The sequence below is a fragment of the Crocodylus siamensis genome, chromosome 4 (assembly GCF_052110815.1).
Source record: "Crocodylus siamensis isolate JL-2025a chromosome 4, ASM5211081v1, whole genome shotgun sequence".
Lineage (NCBI taxonomy): Eukaryota > Metazoa > Chordata > Crocodylia > Crocodylidae > Crocodylus > Crocodylus siamensis.
Genome location: NC_143398.1, coordinates 142,067,044 through 142,084,020, shown reverse-complemented (window position 1 = coordinate 142,084,020; position 16,977 = coordinate 142,067,044). Strand labels below are relative to the sequence as shown.

At 51.4% G+C, this 16,977-nt stretch overlaps 1 protein-coding gene across 1 annotated transcript in view; it reads right to left on the bottom strand.

Annotated features, from left to right (window-relative positions):
* The window catches only part of LOC149866627 (alpha-2-macroglobulin-like protein 1), a 49,663-nt gene that overhangs the window by 13,614 nt on the left and 19,072 nt on the right, over positions 1-16,977 (bottom strand). Inside the window, 7 exon segments of the mRNA XM_090041627.1 lie at positions 3,021-3,177; positions 3,294-3,375; positions 4,637-4,813; positions 11,102-11,252; positions 11,476-11,624; positions 12,618-12,681; positions 13,548-13,829. Of these exon segments, the coding sequence (XP_089897753.1) occupies positions 3,021-3,177; positions 3,294-3,375; positions 4,637-4,813; positions 11,102-11,252; positions 11,476-11,624; positions 12,618-12,681; positions 13,548-13,829 (1,062 nt within the window).

Sequence of the window (16,977 nt, the reverse complement as noted above, 5' to 3'; positions counted from 1 at the left end):
GGAAGAGGGCCAACGAGGTCCCCATCTTCAAAAAAGGCAGGAAGAAGGACCCGGGAAAATATAGGCCAGTTAGTCTCACCTCGATCCTAGGCAAGCTGTTTGAGAAAATTACGCTGGCACACATCCAGGAGGGGCCAGCAGGAGACTGCATGCTTAGGGGCAACCAACATGGGTTCATCAGTGGCAGGTCCTGTCAGACCAACCTGGTGGCCTTTTACGATCAGATCACCAGATCATTAGATGCAGGGGTAGCAGTGGACATAGTCTTCCTGGACTTCTGGAAGGCTTTTGACACTGTCTCTCACCCTGTTCTCATTAAGAAACTGGGGGGCTGTGGTGTAGACACCCACACAGTCAAATGGGTCGCCAACTGGCTGGTGGGCCGCACCCAGAGGGTGGTGGTGGATGGGTCCTTCTCAACCTGGAAGGACGTGGGCAGTGGGTTCCGCAGGGCTTGGTCCTCGGGCCCGCAGTGTTCAACATCTTCATCAGTGATTTGGATGAGGGGGCAAAAAGCACCCTGTTCAAATTTGCTGATGACACTAAGATGCAGGGGGGACGTGGGTACATTGGAAGGATACAACAGGCTACAATCAGACCTAGACAGGTTACAAGGGTGGGCGGACGAGAATAGGATGGGCTTCAACACAGACAAGTGCAAGGTGATGCACCTCGGGAGGAACAACCGGCACCATACCTACAGGTTGGGGAACTCTCCTCTTATCAGCACGGAGGCGGAAAGGGATCTGGGGGTCATCATTGACTCCAAGATGAACATGGGCCGGCAGTGTGGGGAGGCGGTCAGGAAGGCCAACCGCACCTTGGCATGCATCCACAGATGCATCTCGAGCAGGTCCAAGGAGGTGATCCTCCCCCTCTATGCGGCACTGGTCAGGCCGCAGCTGGAGTACTGTGTCCAATTCTGGGCGCCGCACTTCAAGAGGGATGTCGACAGCATGGAGAGGGTCCAGAGGAGGGCCACTCGTATGATCAGGGGACAGCAGGGCAGGCCCTATGAGGACAGGCTGCGGGACCTGAACCTGTTCAGCCTCCAAAAGAGAAGGCTGAGCGGGGATCTCATGGCCTGTTATAAACTAGTCAGGGGGGATCAGCAGGCATTGGGGAAGTCACTGTTCCCCCGAGCACCCCCAGGAGTGACCAGGAATAACGGTCACAAGCTGGCAGAGGGTAGGTTTAGGTTAGACATCAGGAGGCGCTACTTCACGGTCAGGGCGGCTAGGATCTGGAACCAGCTTCCAAGAGAAGTGGTGCAGGCTCCTACCCTGGGGGTGTTTAAGAGGAGGTTAGATGAACATCTTGCTGGGGTCATTTGACCCCAGTACTCTTTCCTGCCATGGCAGGGGGTCGGGCTTGATGATCTGCTCAGGTCCCTTCCGACCCTAGAAACTATGAAACTATGAAACTTCTTACTCCATATATGCCTGGGTCTGACTATGTCCCCAAGGATAGGTAAAGATGGAAAAGTTTGCTTGAGAGGTCCAAAGGTGGCCTAGCCTTACTAGGGACTGCACAAATGCAAGATGAAAACCTAGTTCATGGAAGGCCAAGTTGTTCTACATGACACTAATGGGGCATCTCCCCAGTCAAAGACCCATCCAGAGATGTTAGATCTGGCTTGCTGTCATTTGGTGAAAAGCAGAATTAAACAGGAAAGAGTGATGGAAGCAGCCTAAGTGTGGGTCCTGCTATTTCCACAATGGCTGAGCCTTGTCCTACTCTGAGAGTACAGCCATGGCCAAAGTTCCCTGATCTGGAATGCTATTCATGTGATGGAGAGGAGGAAGCAGTAGCCATCAGGTAAGGCAAAAGCAGATACTGCCACCTCAGCAGTCTTCTCCTTCTCCTATGCCATGAGGGCAGGGCTGTCATTTCAGGCAAATCAGGTTCAAGTGACTTACCCTGACAGAAGGCCCTGTTTTATTTTGGAGGGCATTTGGGGAAAAGGACCTTGGAGGCTGAGCTCTCTCTGGGTACTTTGACACTGTGGAGGCAGGGCATTCAGTCACCTGCCTGAGGAGAGAAACCCCACCCACGTGTTTCTGCTCCTTGCACCAAAGCCAGAAAGGAGTTGGTGAAGATTGGCTTAGAGGGTGGGTTTATGGCATGATGCCATGATACTCAGCCTCACTGCCAAGACAATCAGTCCAATTGGCTTGGTGCTTTTTTGTGCATTAACACCAGGAAGAAAGAAATGAGGACATCTTTGGGGGGCACCTGGTAACACACTCAGCCAAGGGCTATGCATAGGGGTTGCATGCGGGTGCTTTTGCACCTCCTGCATGTGGCAGTGCACCCCCTGCAAAAAGGCACCACTGACACTGTCGGCAGCGCCTGCGGGCAAGCCATGATTGCCCCTGGCTGCTGCCCATGCTGCCAGTGGTGCCTGTGGGTGGTCGCTGACCCACGGTTGGCACTCACCCCCCACTGCCGACACTGCTGGCAGTGTCTGCGGGAGGTCCCCAGTCACCACCGCCAGACTCCCACCACCACCGGTGCAGCCATGCCCCACCAGCCACCAGAGGCATGCGCCATTCATGTACTCATCATGGTTTCCTGGCAGCTTGGGGAGGCCCATTGTGTCCTTCCTCCCTAATTTAGGGGGTCGATGCATGTGGAAGAGGGCTGGGTATGTGGGGCCTACTGCCTCAGTGCCCGGTCAAGGATTTGAGGGCTGGTAATTGGAGCATCTTTTTACTAGTAAACAGGGCATATTTGATCTGGATTCATCAAGAGGCCATGAAAATGGAGTCCCTATGAAGCTGCTTTGGCACTTCTCAGAAATGATCCACTAAGTAGATACAGGGCAGTAGCTGAAAGGACACTGATATTGCAAAATACATCTTTCAGCCCAGCTGTCATGGCTCTGTCTGGGCGTGGGGAATACTTTCCTGTGGCTACGGAGAGCCCTGGCATGGGCCTGTGGAGACAGCAAGAGACCCAGCACCTCTTTCCCTTGCTCTAGTCCCCCTCGCTCCATGAACAGTGAAAGGTGTCTGTACCTTCAGCTGGTTGTTGAAGAGTTTCCCCACACTCCGAAAGCAGCCACTGGGCAGCTGGTTCTGCCCCAGTCAAGCCACAGCGTCCTTCATGTGCTGCTCATCAATATATATGTAGGCCCTTGCCTGGCCAAAGGCCCGAGCCACAAATGCCGTCAGCCTGCAGGCAGAAAGCAAAGGATATCTATCCTGGCCGCCCCCAAAAGCAGGCAGCTTCTGGCCTTGGCTGTGCCGGGGCCAGAAAGGGAATGGAGTGCACTAGTATGGCCCACGCACCAGGTGTTGCCCTCAGCATCATGCTTCCCAAAGGCGCTGTAGGAGCCATTGTCATGCTTGTAGAGCAGCTGGCGCTGGTAACCTGGGGAGACAGAGACAATGAATGATTTGGTCTGCGATGATTCCCCTGGGATCAGATCCCTGCAGTGGAATCCCACAGGCACTAGATCTGCTACACAACATACACAGAGACAGCTCAGCTGCCTTGTCCTGCTCCAGCAATACCCTGGGGTCACCTTGCTTCACCAGAGTGGTACAGACTGCTGGAGAGTGCCAGTGAGTCTGCCCTTAGTCTTCACCAAGGTGACTATAGGACAAATTTATTTGCTTCACCCCCCTCACATTTAATTTGGCTTCTCCTTGAGGAAACCCTAACTAGCACATTGCTATGAATAAGGCATGGGCTCTGATTAAGTCTTGAGTCTGTTAGGCCAGAGGGAACATACATGACACTATCCCATTTGTGGTTCTCTAACCCAGCCTGTACCTCCCCTTCAGCTACATGCTTTGGAGATAAAGGAAATGATTGTTAAAGAGTAAATCTAATACTGAGAAGGACTGGAGCTAGCCTTGGCGTTCTCTGGTGCAAACTGTTGGACTATTTTAGTTTCATCCACATGATAAAGGCTTCCCTCTGCTCCCTCCCTCCTCTTCCTGACCTCCAACATACTCGTGGCTCTAGGCCAGTTCTCCTCCTTTCCTCACAGCCCTTCTCAGAGATGTCTGCAGCCCTGTCCCAGGAGACAATGCAGCACAGGCCAGTGTGAAGCACAGCACAGAGAGGTGAGTGCTGAGCTCTGGTCTCCTCCAACAGGCAGCTCAGCCAGACACAGACAATGTGCACACACATACCTACCCCAAGGCACACTCTGAAATACAAAGAAATACCAAATTATGGGATTCCTCCTAACTGTACCCGATGGTAGTTCTGGCCAGAGAATCACCACTTACAGCAACAGACCACAACTACACGGACAACTTCTTTCTGCCTCCAGTAGATGAGGAAACACTGATTCCCCACTGTGTGGAATGCAAATTACTAATTACCTACCCACTTTTCCCCAACTCCAGCATCAGGACCGTAATCAACAAATACAGAGAGTAAGTCCTGTATGCCAAAATGCATAGGTTTATCATCCTTGAGATAGTTGTCTTAGTCTTTGTGGCTATGCACATTGTCACAGATCTCCCAGATGTAACACTCTGCCCATGCCTCTCTGCTCTGGCCAATAGCCCCTTGGCATCTCAGTCATGAACTCATTTCACACGTCTGCCAGAGCCCTTTGTTTCTGATATCGAACAACTTCCTTTTAGTGGAGAAAACACGGAAGGACCCTGCTTACCACTCTGCATGTGTTCCAGTAACTGTTGTTTGATTTTTGGAGTCACTTGTTTTATCTTCTCTAAGTACTGGAGCACCAGGCTGTTTGGCACAAACTTGACCATGTTCTGCTCCCCACAGCCAAAAGGCATCTGGAGCAGCTGATCTAAATTCTGCGACACTGAACACATGATATCCCCTGAAAGTTGAGAAAGAAGAATGAGCATGTGAGCACAGCCAGTACTGCAACTAGGGATGGGCAACCAGGGCACCAGCACCAGATGCCAGCTGAAACAGGGAGCAAGACTGGTGCTCTTCAGGGTGCTTGAGCCAGCATGCTGTAAAATTCTCTGGGGCTTATGTACACACCGAGATTTTTGCCCTTTCATGAGCTGCAGTTGCATGTCTGTTTGCATGAGTGGGGTTTCCCGATGCTTTAGAAGTCTTTCTTGTGCATTAAACTAAAACTCCTTGGACGTAGTTTAGTTTGGTTTGCCTGGAATTAAAGTGTTGCAGCCATGGATTCATTGCATGCAAAAACACGGGCACTCAAACACTTGTAATGAGCCTCTTTGTCCAACAGATGGTGCTGCGACTTTTTTGTAAATCACCCCTTTGAATTATTGCTTTTGTTTTTGAATTGCTTCCACTTTTTTTTTCTTGTGTGGCTTTTTCTTTTTCTTGTTTACCAGCTCCCTGCTTCCACAGCTGTGTGGTGGGGCATGGGCACAGGGTGGGGGGCCCTGAACCAGGGGGGTGATGCAGCGCTGGACTGTCCCACTCTGCTGCAGTGCCAGCCAGAGGCCCAGTTTCATTTGTTTGAAAACAGAGTGCATATAACACAGATGCAACACTCCAAAATAAACAAGTTTAAGTTGTATAAACCTATTTAATTTAATGAGGATTAAAACCCATAGTGTGTATAGGCACCCCTGGTGTTCAGTACTGTCCCTAGCCTCTCTCTCCTGCCCTTCCTCCTTCTCCAGTGCCCCCCACCCCCACTCTCCAGTATCTCTGATCAGGACGCAAAATTCTTAGTTATGCCTCTGAGCTCTGTCTTTCTGCCTGGCATGACTCCTGCCTTCTCTGACCTCTGACAGGCTTCTGGACAAAAAGGTGTCCCCTGTGGTACAGGACATTGATGGTTTTGGGGTGACCATCCTCTGGAACAGTGCAGCCATGGGCACCACAAGATTAGAAACCCAGACTCTGCAGGGAGCTTAGAGAAGAGGAAGAGAATGAGTGCAAGTCTTGAGCTATTTTGAGGGGAAGGATCAGCCTGGCTTCGCTAAACTTGAGGATTCAGGGGCAATGCAACTCTCTGCAGCTACCTCCAGGTGTAAGGTCAAGGGGCAGAGATAAGTTGGTGGTGGCAGAGATCAATGAGACTGAAACTGGGACAACACTGGAAGGGCCTTTTGGCTCAGTTTCGTAAAATCTTTCCTCAGGTGAGACCTGTGAAACGGTGTTGTCCGAGAAACTGGCTTTCTCCCTCACAGCTGCTGGAGATCAGCTTCATCCTGGACAGCCCTCCTCTGAGGAAGGGAAGGATTTTGATTTTGATACAGATTTCAGGGGCTTTAGTTTCAGTCACATGGTATCTCACAGGATGGAGGCTGTGGACTAGGGCCGGGTGAGTTCAGAAATGCAGGGGAAGTCTCTAGTGAGGGTCCAGAGGTGGGCAACAAAGATGATAAAGGGCTCGGAAAGCAGGTCATACAAGGAGAGGCTGAAAGAGCTAGGCATGTTCAACTTGAGAAAAGGTCACTTAAGAGGGACATGATAGCAGTCTTCAAATACTGCTGGGGGAGGGTGGCTGGAGCTGCTGCCTGGGGCTCCTGGCTCTGACCCCGGATGGGGTGGGAGGGGCCTCAGGAATTGCTCCCAGGGTGGACAGGTCCCAGCTGCACCCCAGCGGCTCTGGCTGTGGCCCTGCTCCAGGCACTGGGAACTGTGAGCCCCACCGGGGGGGCAGGCAGGAGAGCCCAGCCCCACTCCCTGCAACAGGCACTGCACCCGGCCGCTCTGCATGGGCCCATGGGGCTGGAGCTGCTGCCCAGGGGTGCAGGGCTCCCGGCTCTGACCCTTGACAGGGAGGGAGGTGCCAGTGCCAGTGCCAGGGTTGGGTCCTCCAGCTCCGTGTCCAGCTCCATGCCACTCCCCCCTCCTCCCAAATGCCAGGGCAGCCCAGCAGCAAGCTCCTGCAGCAGGGGGGAGGGGCGTGAATGCAGCCCATCAGCCACTCCTGGGGCTGCAGCAGAGACCAAAGATGGGGGAACTGTCAGTGGGTGCAGGGCATGGGGATGGGGGGCATGGCTCCTGCTTCTATGTGCACCCTGGGAGGGCTGCAGGCTGAGGGGCTGCGCTGGGCTCTTCCCCAGGGGGTGCCTGCCCCTGGATCAATGCGTGGAACGAGAGCAGGCTGCCACCTGCCCCAAGCACTGTGAAGAGCCCAGTGCTGCTGCCGGCCCCAGCCTGCAGTGGCAGCAGGCTACAGTGAAAGGAGACTGCTGAACGCCGGGAAGAGCCCAGTGCCTGACCCTGCCTGCAATGGCAGCCTGCTCTCATCCTGAGTGCAGCTCCAGAGGCACACAACCCCTGGGAAGAGCCCAGCGCACCCCACATCCTGCAGCCCTCCCGGGGTGCGCACAGCAGCAAGAGTCACATCCCCCCACCCCACACCCACTGACAGTTGCCTCCATTTTACTTCCTGCTGCAGCCCTGGGAGCGGCCAACAGGCTGCGTTCACACCCCTCTCCCCTCCCCTTCCCTAGTCCCAGCCTTACTCCAGTCCCTCCCTCCCTCATTGCTGTGGGAACGGATAATTATTTTCGCTGATTTAAACCATTTTTTTCTTTTCTTCCTTTTATTCCAATTTCAACCTGGTTTTTATATTTGGAAGATATAACCTGAAAAATTTCCAGAATTTTTTAAAAATAAAAATTGCAAATGCACACCACTATGTATCCAGTTTTGGGCCCTGCACTTCAAGACAAATGTGGACAAATTAGAAAGAGTCTAGTGGAGATCAATAAAAATGATTAGCAGTCAAGGAAACATGACTGACCAGGAAAGGCTGAAAGACCAGGATGATTTAGTTTGGGGTAGAAAAAAACTGAAGCAGGATTTGATAACAGTCTTCAAACATCTGAAGGATTGTTATAAAGAGGACGGTGGTAGAGTATTCTGCATAGCTGCAGGAGAAAAACAAGGAGAAATGGTCTCCATCAGGGAAAATTTAGGTTCACCATTACGAAGACCCTTCTGATTATGAGAGTAGCTCAGCACTGGAACAGGCTACCCAGACTGAAGCTTCATTTGGAAGGTTTAAGAACAGGCTAGATGGGGTAGTCACAGATGATCCTGCCTTCAGCTGGCGCTTGGGACCTCCTGAAATTATTATTTCTATAATTCTAACAGAAACATGATTAAATGAGGGAAGGGGAAACTGTGAAACCCCTCCCATCACAACAAATTGTAATGAGTGAGCTACAGGTAAAGGGGATATGTCAAAATGCTGTATATTTATGTCGAATCCATAATTGCACATTCACTTGCATTTTTAGCCCTGGAAAATGTGTGCAAAAGTGGAGGAAAAAATGTGATAAAATTGGGACAAATTCTTTTCTTTCATGGTACAAAATCAGGAGTGCATCTGTCTGCGGCAGTGAATTACAGTCATTGCCCAGATAACTGAGACCTGAATCAGCACATCTTGAGCTTCCCTTGCAAAGAACATGGCTTTGGGCCACACAGCAGGTCAGAAGAAGGTGAGGAGGAAATTAGTGCAGGAGCAAGAAGAAACTCACCTTAAAGAGACTATACACATCTGCTTCACTTTGATACCAGGGGGCCCCCATTGTGGGGTGTCTGTTCCAAAGGGTAGGGGGATGAGGAGTGACAGGAGGTAGGCAGGGCTACAGCTCGAAGTCCTCCAGGTGATAAGGGAATCCTTGCCCTTCAATCAAGTACCTCAGGGGGTGGGACTGCTCATACACCTGCAGTGGGAAAACAGAGGCTAATGTAACACACTGGCCCCAAGTGTATATAGCTGTGTGTGCCTGTGTGTGTATGTATGCATGCATGCATTTGTGTGCATATGTGTGTATGCATGTGTGTCCTCTAGCAATGAGAAGTAGGGCTTAACAGGTTCCTGTTACTTTATGGGAGAGAGAACTGGAAGCTAGGGGTGCAGTTTGCTGTATTAGGTGTATTAGGGCCATGATCTACATTAAGCAGCCAGGGGAAGGTCAACAGCCAAGAGAAAGTCAAAATAGGGGCTACAGGGTGGCAAGCTGGCTGCATCTCAGGAGGCAAAAAAGGTAGAGCTCCAAGCATATAGGAGGGCACTGACTGCAGCTCAGCCGAGCAAACTGCAGCAGATGAGATTAGGCTGTTCACTGAGCTAAGGCAGGGGTGCTCAACCCCTGGCCTGTGGGCCTGATCCAGGTATTGGAGCCATGTCATCCAGTCTGCAGAGCTCGCCATAGGTCCAGACATTTGGCATGGGGGGAGACATGGCAATTAACTCTACCATGGCTCTCCCACCACCAAGTATCCAAGCCCCATCTGTCTGTATTGGCCTTGGCCACACTGACACTACGCAGAGGGACCAGGTCCCTCCTAGGTTGGCCCATATGGAGAGAGCAAGTCCTGCCCATGTTGGCCTGCATGGCTGGATCAGGCCCTATCTAAATGGTCCCCACCTGGAGGGATCAGGCCCCAGCTGGGCCAACAACGTGCACTGGATCGGGTCCATGGTCCAGATCTGGCTTGCGGACTGACCTAGCACCACTCATCCAGGCTGCAGGGCCAAAGGTTTGGTGCCACTTAGCTAAGGGGGCACACCTGTAGTTTGTCAGAGGAGCACATGATCAGAAGAGGTGAAACTCAGATCCTCAGTCAGCAGGGTTTGTCTGGCCCTGAACCCTGCAAGGAGCAGAGTCCCTGTAAACCTAGGCTGCTGGAGAAGGGGGGAACACAGACAATGCTGATACCTGGAACTGCTGGAAGGAGCCAGCTGATAGCACATAGGAGCGCTATTTACATCTTGTGTTTTGTTTATATGGGCAATTAAACAGCTGTGATACATGATGTGACTAGAGGTTACTAGGGGTGCTCTGAGTACTGTTCTGGAGGGTGCCACTATCCTCCCATCTGTTTCCCCCAAGAAATCCTGACTAGCCGCAGCTTTCAGCAATGCAAAAGCACTGGTCCTTCAACACAACATGGGACTTGCCCTGTGCAGCAGGCTCAGGCTCCAATCCTGAAATCTGACACCCCATGCTGGTCAGGCCTACCCTTCCATGCTCTCCAGCCTTTGCACATCTCCAGGGCCTTTCAAAGGATCTCAGTGAATTAAGTCTCACAACCCACATGACAGGCTAGAATTAGCCTTCCCTGCCCTGTGGTCCTAGGTCACACAGCCACTCAGGAAGAAAACAGACATCATATTTGTTCCACCATAAACATTTATGTGGAACAAAGCAAAAGTAAGCAGATGTCCCTGCTTCCTGTCATGCCACAAATGCTCAAATTTGTGGCCGTGACAGAAGGCAGTGATAAATAGAGACATCTGTATAGTTATGGCGGGAGAGCAGAGCAGCCTGCAGACATCTGCACTCTCCAGCCACCCTGGGCAGGGGCTCCAAAGCCTAGAGGAGTCCGGACCTGCACAGCCTAGGAATCTCAGGCAGGATCAGGCCTTGGGTACACCTACATTGCTTTCCGTGCTTACACAGAAATGTTACAGGGATCTTGGGGGATGGGTTTTGGTAAGCAAGGAAATACAGAGCGTCAGCAGGACACAGAGCGCATGTCTGCAAGTTTGAAGACACATATTCCACATCAGAGTGCAGCAGTGATGCACACACTGGGGGAATCCCTCTGCAGGGGATTTCCCTGGTGAGCATCTGTAAGTACTTGCAGACACGGACCCTCTGAGAGTTTCCCCCTCCACACTTGCAGGTGCCTGCTGGAGAAATCCCCTGCAGAAAGGTCCCCTCACTCCCCAACATGGAGTCAGGGGAACGTGGGGGTTTTCCTCCTGCTTGCAGACATGCCCCAAGTTAAAGCGTGGCACCTGGTGATGCCTTTAGATATCTGTGGAACACAATCAGCTGTGCTGTGATATATCAGAGCCTCAATACGGCTGATCACACTCTGCTGATTGTTTCCAGCCTCATACCAAACCTGGACAAGACCCTAAAAAGGTCCTGGCTCTCAAGCCTTGTTGTTTAACCACTAGCCAAGGCTCCCTCCTCACAGAGACTGCAATGTAGAAGCAGGCTAAAATCTAGTAGGGAAAGGATCTCTGAGTGCTCTAGAAGGGAAAACAGGGCTCTCTCTCCCTGGCAGAGCACAGCATCCTCCTCAGAAGCACCACCCTGTTCCAGGACATCAAAGTAGACCTCTCCCCATCATTGTGCTTCCTCCTGAGTGCAGAGGGGACATGGGCCCATTGGTGGCAGGGTTGGGGCAGGCTTACTCACAGCATCTGCTGTCAGGAGGCTGTCTTTCTTCAGGAGAACACTCTTGTCCACAGCCTGGACAGAGCACAGGGAGCCTGGAGTGGCCTGCAGGTGCAAACCAACTTTCAAGCCTGGGAGTTCCTCCTCTTGGGAGAAGGTCAGTGACACCTGGAGAGGAAACAGGATGTGGGCTTATCAAAAAAGAAAGGTGCACAAGACAATAAGGGATATGGAGCCCCAGTGACAGGAGGAGAGGGAAGGATGCTGAGACAGAGAGAGTGGGTGGAGCTGTTGGAAACACAAAGAGAAGGATGCAGGGACTAGAGCTGAGAGCACAGGCCATCCAATCCAAGCCATGCTTCTACCCCCTCCCAGCCCTGTAGGGTAATGCTCGCCTTATTCTGAAGCACTTCTGAATTGTGAAAGTTTCCATGTCTGCCGCCACCTCTCCATCTTCAAATATGGCATAAACAAGAAGGTGGGAGGAGGGTGCCAAGTCAATGCTGATGGGCAGGGTCAAGGAGAAGGGTCCCTTCAGTGCTGCACAAGGGAGGTAAAAGACTTTTTAAAATCTGCACGTCAGGGAATTGACTTCTGGAACCCACTGCCACTGGGTGCCCTTGAAGCAGATGGCATGGCAGGAATCACACTGGGGCATAGGAACATTAAATTGAATATGGCCTCCTGGGCCATCAGATCTAGTCCCCTGTGTTTGCAGGCTGCTGTTAGCACAGATCTAATCCCCCCAACAGTGCCCCTTCCACCGCCTTACACAATTATGAGGCACAATACCCAAAACACCAAGAACACCCTATGGCATGCCACAGATACAAGCAGGGAGATGAGGACACCTCCAATGCTCTGCTTCTGCAGGAACAGGGAAGTATGTGGTTAATATAGTCTAGGAAAATCTAAGATAGAGGATTAGGCCCTATACCTCAACGGAAGACAAAAATGCCCAAGATCTGTGGCCAAGTTGTCTGAGGGGAAAAATTACTTTTTTTGGCCAAATTTGGCCATAGGTATAGCCTTGAGCAGACGAGCAAGACCCTCTAGGAACCTCTGAGTTTTCCAAGAAGTGACAGACACAGTGTAACCCTGTTAAAACCCTAAGCCTCAGCAGTGATCAACATCTCAGTGCTTCGAAGGAAAGCAGAAAGCCTACCAGAGGCCCATTGCATTCATGAGCGAAAAAAGTTGCTTCCTGGCCACCGCTAGTGAGCATAGTTCCTGCCATGGCCAAGAATATCTACAATGATAAATGACTCCCTAGCTATTGAATACCTCATGGGGCGAGAGAATATTCCACCCTTGTAGGATGGTATTGTACAAGTAGGTGAGTCATGTGGGTTTCCTGCCTCCTTTTGAAGTGTCTGCTACTAGCCACAGTGATGAGGCAGGACACCAAACAGGAGATGGGACAGTGAACAAGGTGAAGACCCGGCAAAGGAGAAAGCTACTTCCCAGAAAGAGCTGGCCCAATAGCTTGACTTGGAACAGAGACTCCTGTGAAGTTTGTGTTTTCCTACTTACTTTCATCCTGGCCAACTGGCACCTGCTTCTGTCCATTGAAGACAATCCTACCTCTTGATATGACCTGAAGCAGAAAGAAAACAGCCAGTCAGAGGCCAAGGTGCTAGTTGTTTGGATGTGAAGCCAGATGAGAAAAAACATAGAACTAGCAATGCCTAGCAGAGGCAAGGGTCACGTGTGCTGCCCTGGTAGCACAGGAGCATAGGAGATCTGGAGCAGGGACATGGTTATTGAGCTGGGACAGACTTGGGCACATTGGCTAGTGACCAAGAACAACTGATTGCCCTGAAGTGAGAGGTCCCTTTCAGTCTATAGGCCAGTGTTGTTCCAAACACCATGGAGTTCACCTCCAAGAAACTGGTCCTCTGGGATGGCCAGGGCAAGGCTGTCTGCATTCTCAAAATTAGTTTTGCCCTCCAGAGCTGCCCTTGGCAAAAGAGCAAACTGGTGACCATGGAAAAGAAATGGTCATCCAAGGCTGACTTGAGTTATTCTTAACCATTAAGCTAGGATGGCTATCAAATGCTAGGGGGGATAGGAGTATGGTAAGAGACACTTCAGAGACATGCTAACACACTAATTGGAAGGCACCAACAAAAGACAGGTACAAAACGGCACCTGCAAACTGGTGTATTGCCTGACCTCCCTCTGCTGTAGGCCTCTAGGATCCACAGCAAAGTGTACCAGTAGCATAACTGAAGGGGAGAAAACAGGGCAGTAACTCTGGTCACCACCTCTGAGGTATCTGTGTTGAGGCAGGGAAGGAGGCAAAACGAGCTACTGCCACAGCTGGCAGCTGGTCACATCAGCACTGCTGGCAGCATTGCAGCCACCACTGCCACAGGCCATGGAGCTGCCCGGTGATGCCTCGGGTATACCCACTAAATAGCAGTATGAATATCACATGCCCTGACTGTTCTGGGCACTCACAAAGAAATAGAAATCCACGTGGTTGGCCCCAGGGCCCAGCTTGCTCCGGTCAAGGATGTATTCCACCTGCACCTCATGCTCCTGGCCACAGAGCAGCGCCTCTTTCACATACTGGATCTCCAAAAAACTGCAGCTCTCGGAGTAGAAGGGTCTCAGCCACTTGAAAGCCTCATGGAAACTCACAGCAGCTGTGGAGCTGTCCTCCTGGGTGACGTTCCTGATGGAATACCTGCCCTTACGCACACAGATGTGCAGGAGGGGGTCAGCGCCAGGCAGCACACAACCATATGAATGCGGTCATCAGGGACTCTCATAAAGAAGCCCCAGCTTGGGTTAAAGCCCTAGGTGACCATACCTGCCTTCAATCTCTGGTTGCCAAGCTCTGCTCCAGTGAATTAACTGGCCAGTTTCTTGATTTGCTGCTGGGAGCACCACCCAACCGTTTAGCCCCAGCTGTGGAAGCAGATTCCAGGCCAGCTGACAGCTTTGATCCCCATGTGCTGTGGTAAGCCTCCTGGTCCCTGAGCTCTCTGGATTTTCTGGTTCCTGACCCTGTTTGGTTCTATTCTTGGACTTTGATCTGTGGATTGTCCCTTGGACCCAGTAACTCAAAATCTGATTCCTGGACCATGAGCCTGGACTGTGTTGTGGACTCTGCCTCTGGATTTCCCTCTGGACCTGGCATTTTGGCTCTTCTTCCCCTGCCTTCCTTCAGTGGCTTAACCATTAGGCCACCCACCTACATCCTGGTCCTTAACAGTGGTGCATGATAGAAACATTGTCCCTGTAGCATGTGGGCAGGCCCCTTGCAATACCCATCTTCAGAACTTGCAGCTGAATCTACCCTGGGTACAGAACCACAAGCTTCCTCTTTGCTTTCAGTTGTGTCTTGAATGCTCATAGTTGCCAAGAAACCTTTAAATATATGAACTGAATGCAATCAGTAGAGTGAAGTCCACCAGCCTGATGATCTTCCAAGGTCCCTTCTAGCCTAACATCTATGAAATCTATAAGCAATAGGCCTCCAGGAAATGGAGATGCCCCCTGCTTTTCAACTGTGTGTTGAGGCTAGAACAGAAAAACAATTGGCAACTTTTGTTAACTCTCTCACTGCTGACATTTTTAGCAGAAATGCTTTTTTAATGTCCTTCTCCCAATGACCTCTGTGCCCTGTCCACCTATCTCCCTCTCCTCCTCCCTGCCTTCTCAGGTGCCCAACCCCCTAATTTCCTCGCTCCCCTGTCCAAAATCCCAACCTCTGAGAAGCAGTTAGATCGGGGTGTCCAACCTTTTTGAATGTGGGGCTGGATCATGAGCTTTTTATCACCCAGTGGGCTGGCAAGCCATATTCAAAGACCTTACAGGAAACGGTATCACATCACCCCCCTCTTGAAATGAGAGTATAGTGTTTACTTTTGTTTCCCGTCACAGCACCTCAGGCCTCAGAAAACAGCTTGGAGTGCTGCATGGCAGACGGTGGGCCGTATGTTGGACAAGCCTGAGTTAGATGATACTGGTGCCAAAACTTGCAGCCCATTGAAAATGGGCGTTTCAGAGCAGTGTAACATGAGGTGAATCAAATACTTCAGTGCAGAATACAGGTGACTGCTTGGGCTGTATGTTTTACCCTTATATTTCACATCCAGAAAAACTTCTGTTTTAAAAAGTATATATCTGCTAATGCCATGATAGTGACAGACTTCTGCCCCAACACATTGTAGGAACTAGACCTAGCTACGGATGATGGCAGCTTGCTGCAAAGCACATGGTACTTCATGTGGGGGAGCTGGGCTTCACCTCTCCCCCAAAGGTAAGCGTGTATTCTCTTCCAGGTTGGCTGATCTCCTCTGGTGGGCTTTATACTAGGCATGTTGGGGGAGGATGAGGACCAAGGGAGCCACAGAATATTAAACTAAGAGACACCCGCAAGAACAGCCCAGCCAAGTCAGGCAATGAGCGCAAGAAATACCCAGGTAAGAGACAGGGACCTGGACAGTCCAGGGATTGTGGGGAGGTGCATACACCCTCAGGAAGCCTTAAATGCCTCTACACTACTGATTGTAGTATGGGGAACAAGCAGGAGGAACTTGCTGTCCTGCTAGCTAACACAAACCCTGGACATAGTTGGGCTCATGGAAACTTGGTGGGATCCAATGCACAACTGGGTGGTAAACATCAAGGGCTATAGGCTGCACAGGAGGGATAGAACAGGGAGGGAAGGTAGGGGTGTGGCGGGCTACGTCAAAGAGTAAGACACATCCTCTGCAAACAGCACTGGGTCAGAGGAGGGGCAGACTGAAGTGCTCTGGGTCTGAATACAAGGAGGTCAGGGGGAAAGGGACCTAACAGTGGGGGTCTACTACAGGCCCCGCAACCAGGGGAAAGAGCTGGATCAGGAATTCTAAGGTTGGCTCGTGGAGACTGTCAAGTCAAGGGACGTGGTCATCATAGGTGACCTAAACTACCTGGACATCTGCTGGGAAGAGCAGTCAGCCAGGTCTGACCACTCACGTAGGTTCCTAGCTGAGTTACAGGACCTCCGCCTAACCCAGGAGGTGCATAGTCCCACCAGGGGAAGTGCCTTGTTGGACCTGGTCCTGCCCACAGGCAATGACCTGGTGAGTGGACTGCGGGTTCTCGACCACCTGGGCATAGCGATCATCAACTACTGGAATTCACCATCCAGCTCAGGGTGGCAAAGGCCTGCAGCAAGGCAGCAGCCCTGGACTTCAGGAGGGTGGATTTTAATGAGGCAAGGAGACAAGTCAGGGAGGCACTGGGGTCCCAGAGGGGAGGGGAGTTGGGAGTCCAAGAAGAGTGATCATTCCTTAAGGAGATGATCCTCCAAGCCCAAAGTGTTACAATCCCCACACGGATCAAAGGGGACAAGAGTGCTCAAAAGCCCCCATGGCTCACCCAAAGCACCCAGGAACATTTCAGAACCAAAAAGGAGGTGTACACCCAATGGAAGGGCCATCACCAAGGAGGATTATACCTCCTTGGCCTGAGATTGTAGGGGGGCTGTTAGGAAAGCTAAGGCAGAGATGGAACTGGGACTAGCGACCCAGATCAAAGATAACAAGAAGTCCTTTTTTAAATACATAGGAGGTAAAAAGAAGGTACCAAATAATGTGGGACCTCTGCAGGACATGCTTGGTAATCTGATGGTAGCACCAGATGACAAAGCTAACCTCTTTAACAGGTTCTTTGCTTCCATTTTTCTGAGCAGGGACAGGGACATCCCCCACACTGGGAATCCAGACGGACCCAGGGGAGGCACTGCCAGGCCCAGGGTCAGTAAGGACCTAGTCAGGGAGCTTCTGGAGGGACTAGACATGTTCATATCAGCAGGTCCCAACGATCTCCACCCCAGAGTAATGAGGGAATTGGCAGAGGTCATTGCAGGACCCCTGGCATGGCTTTATGAGCA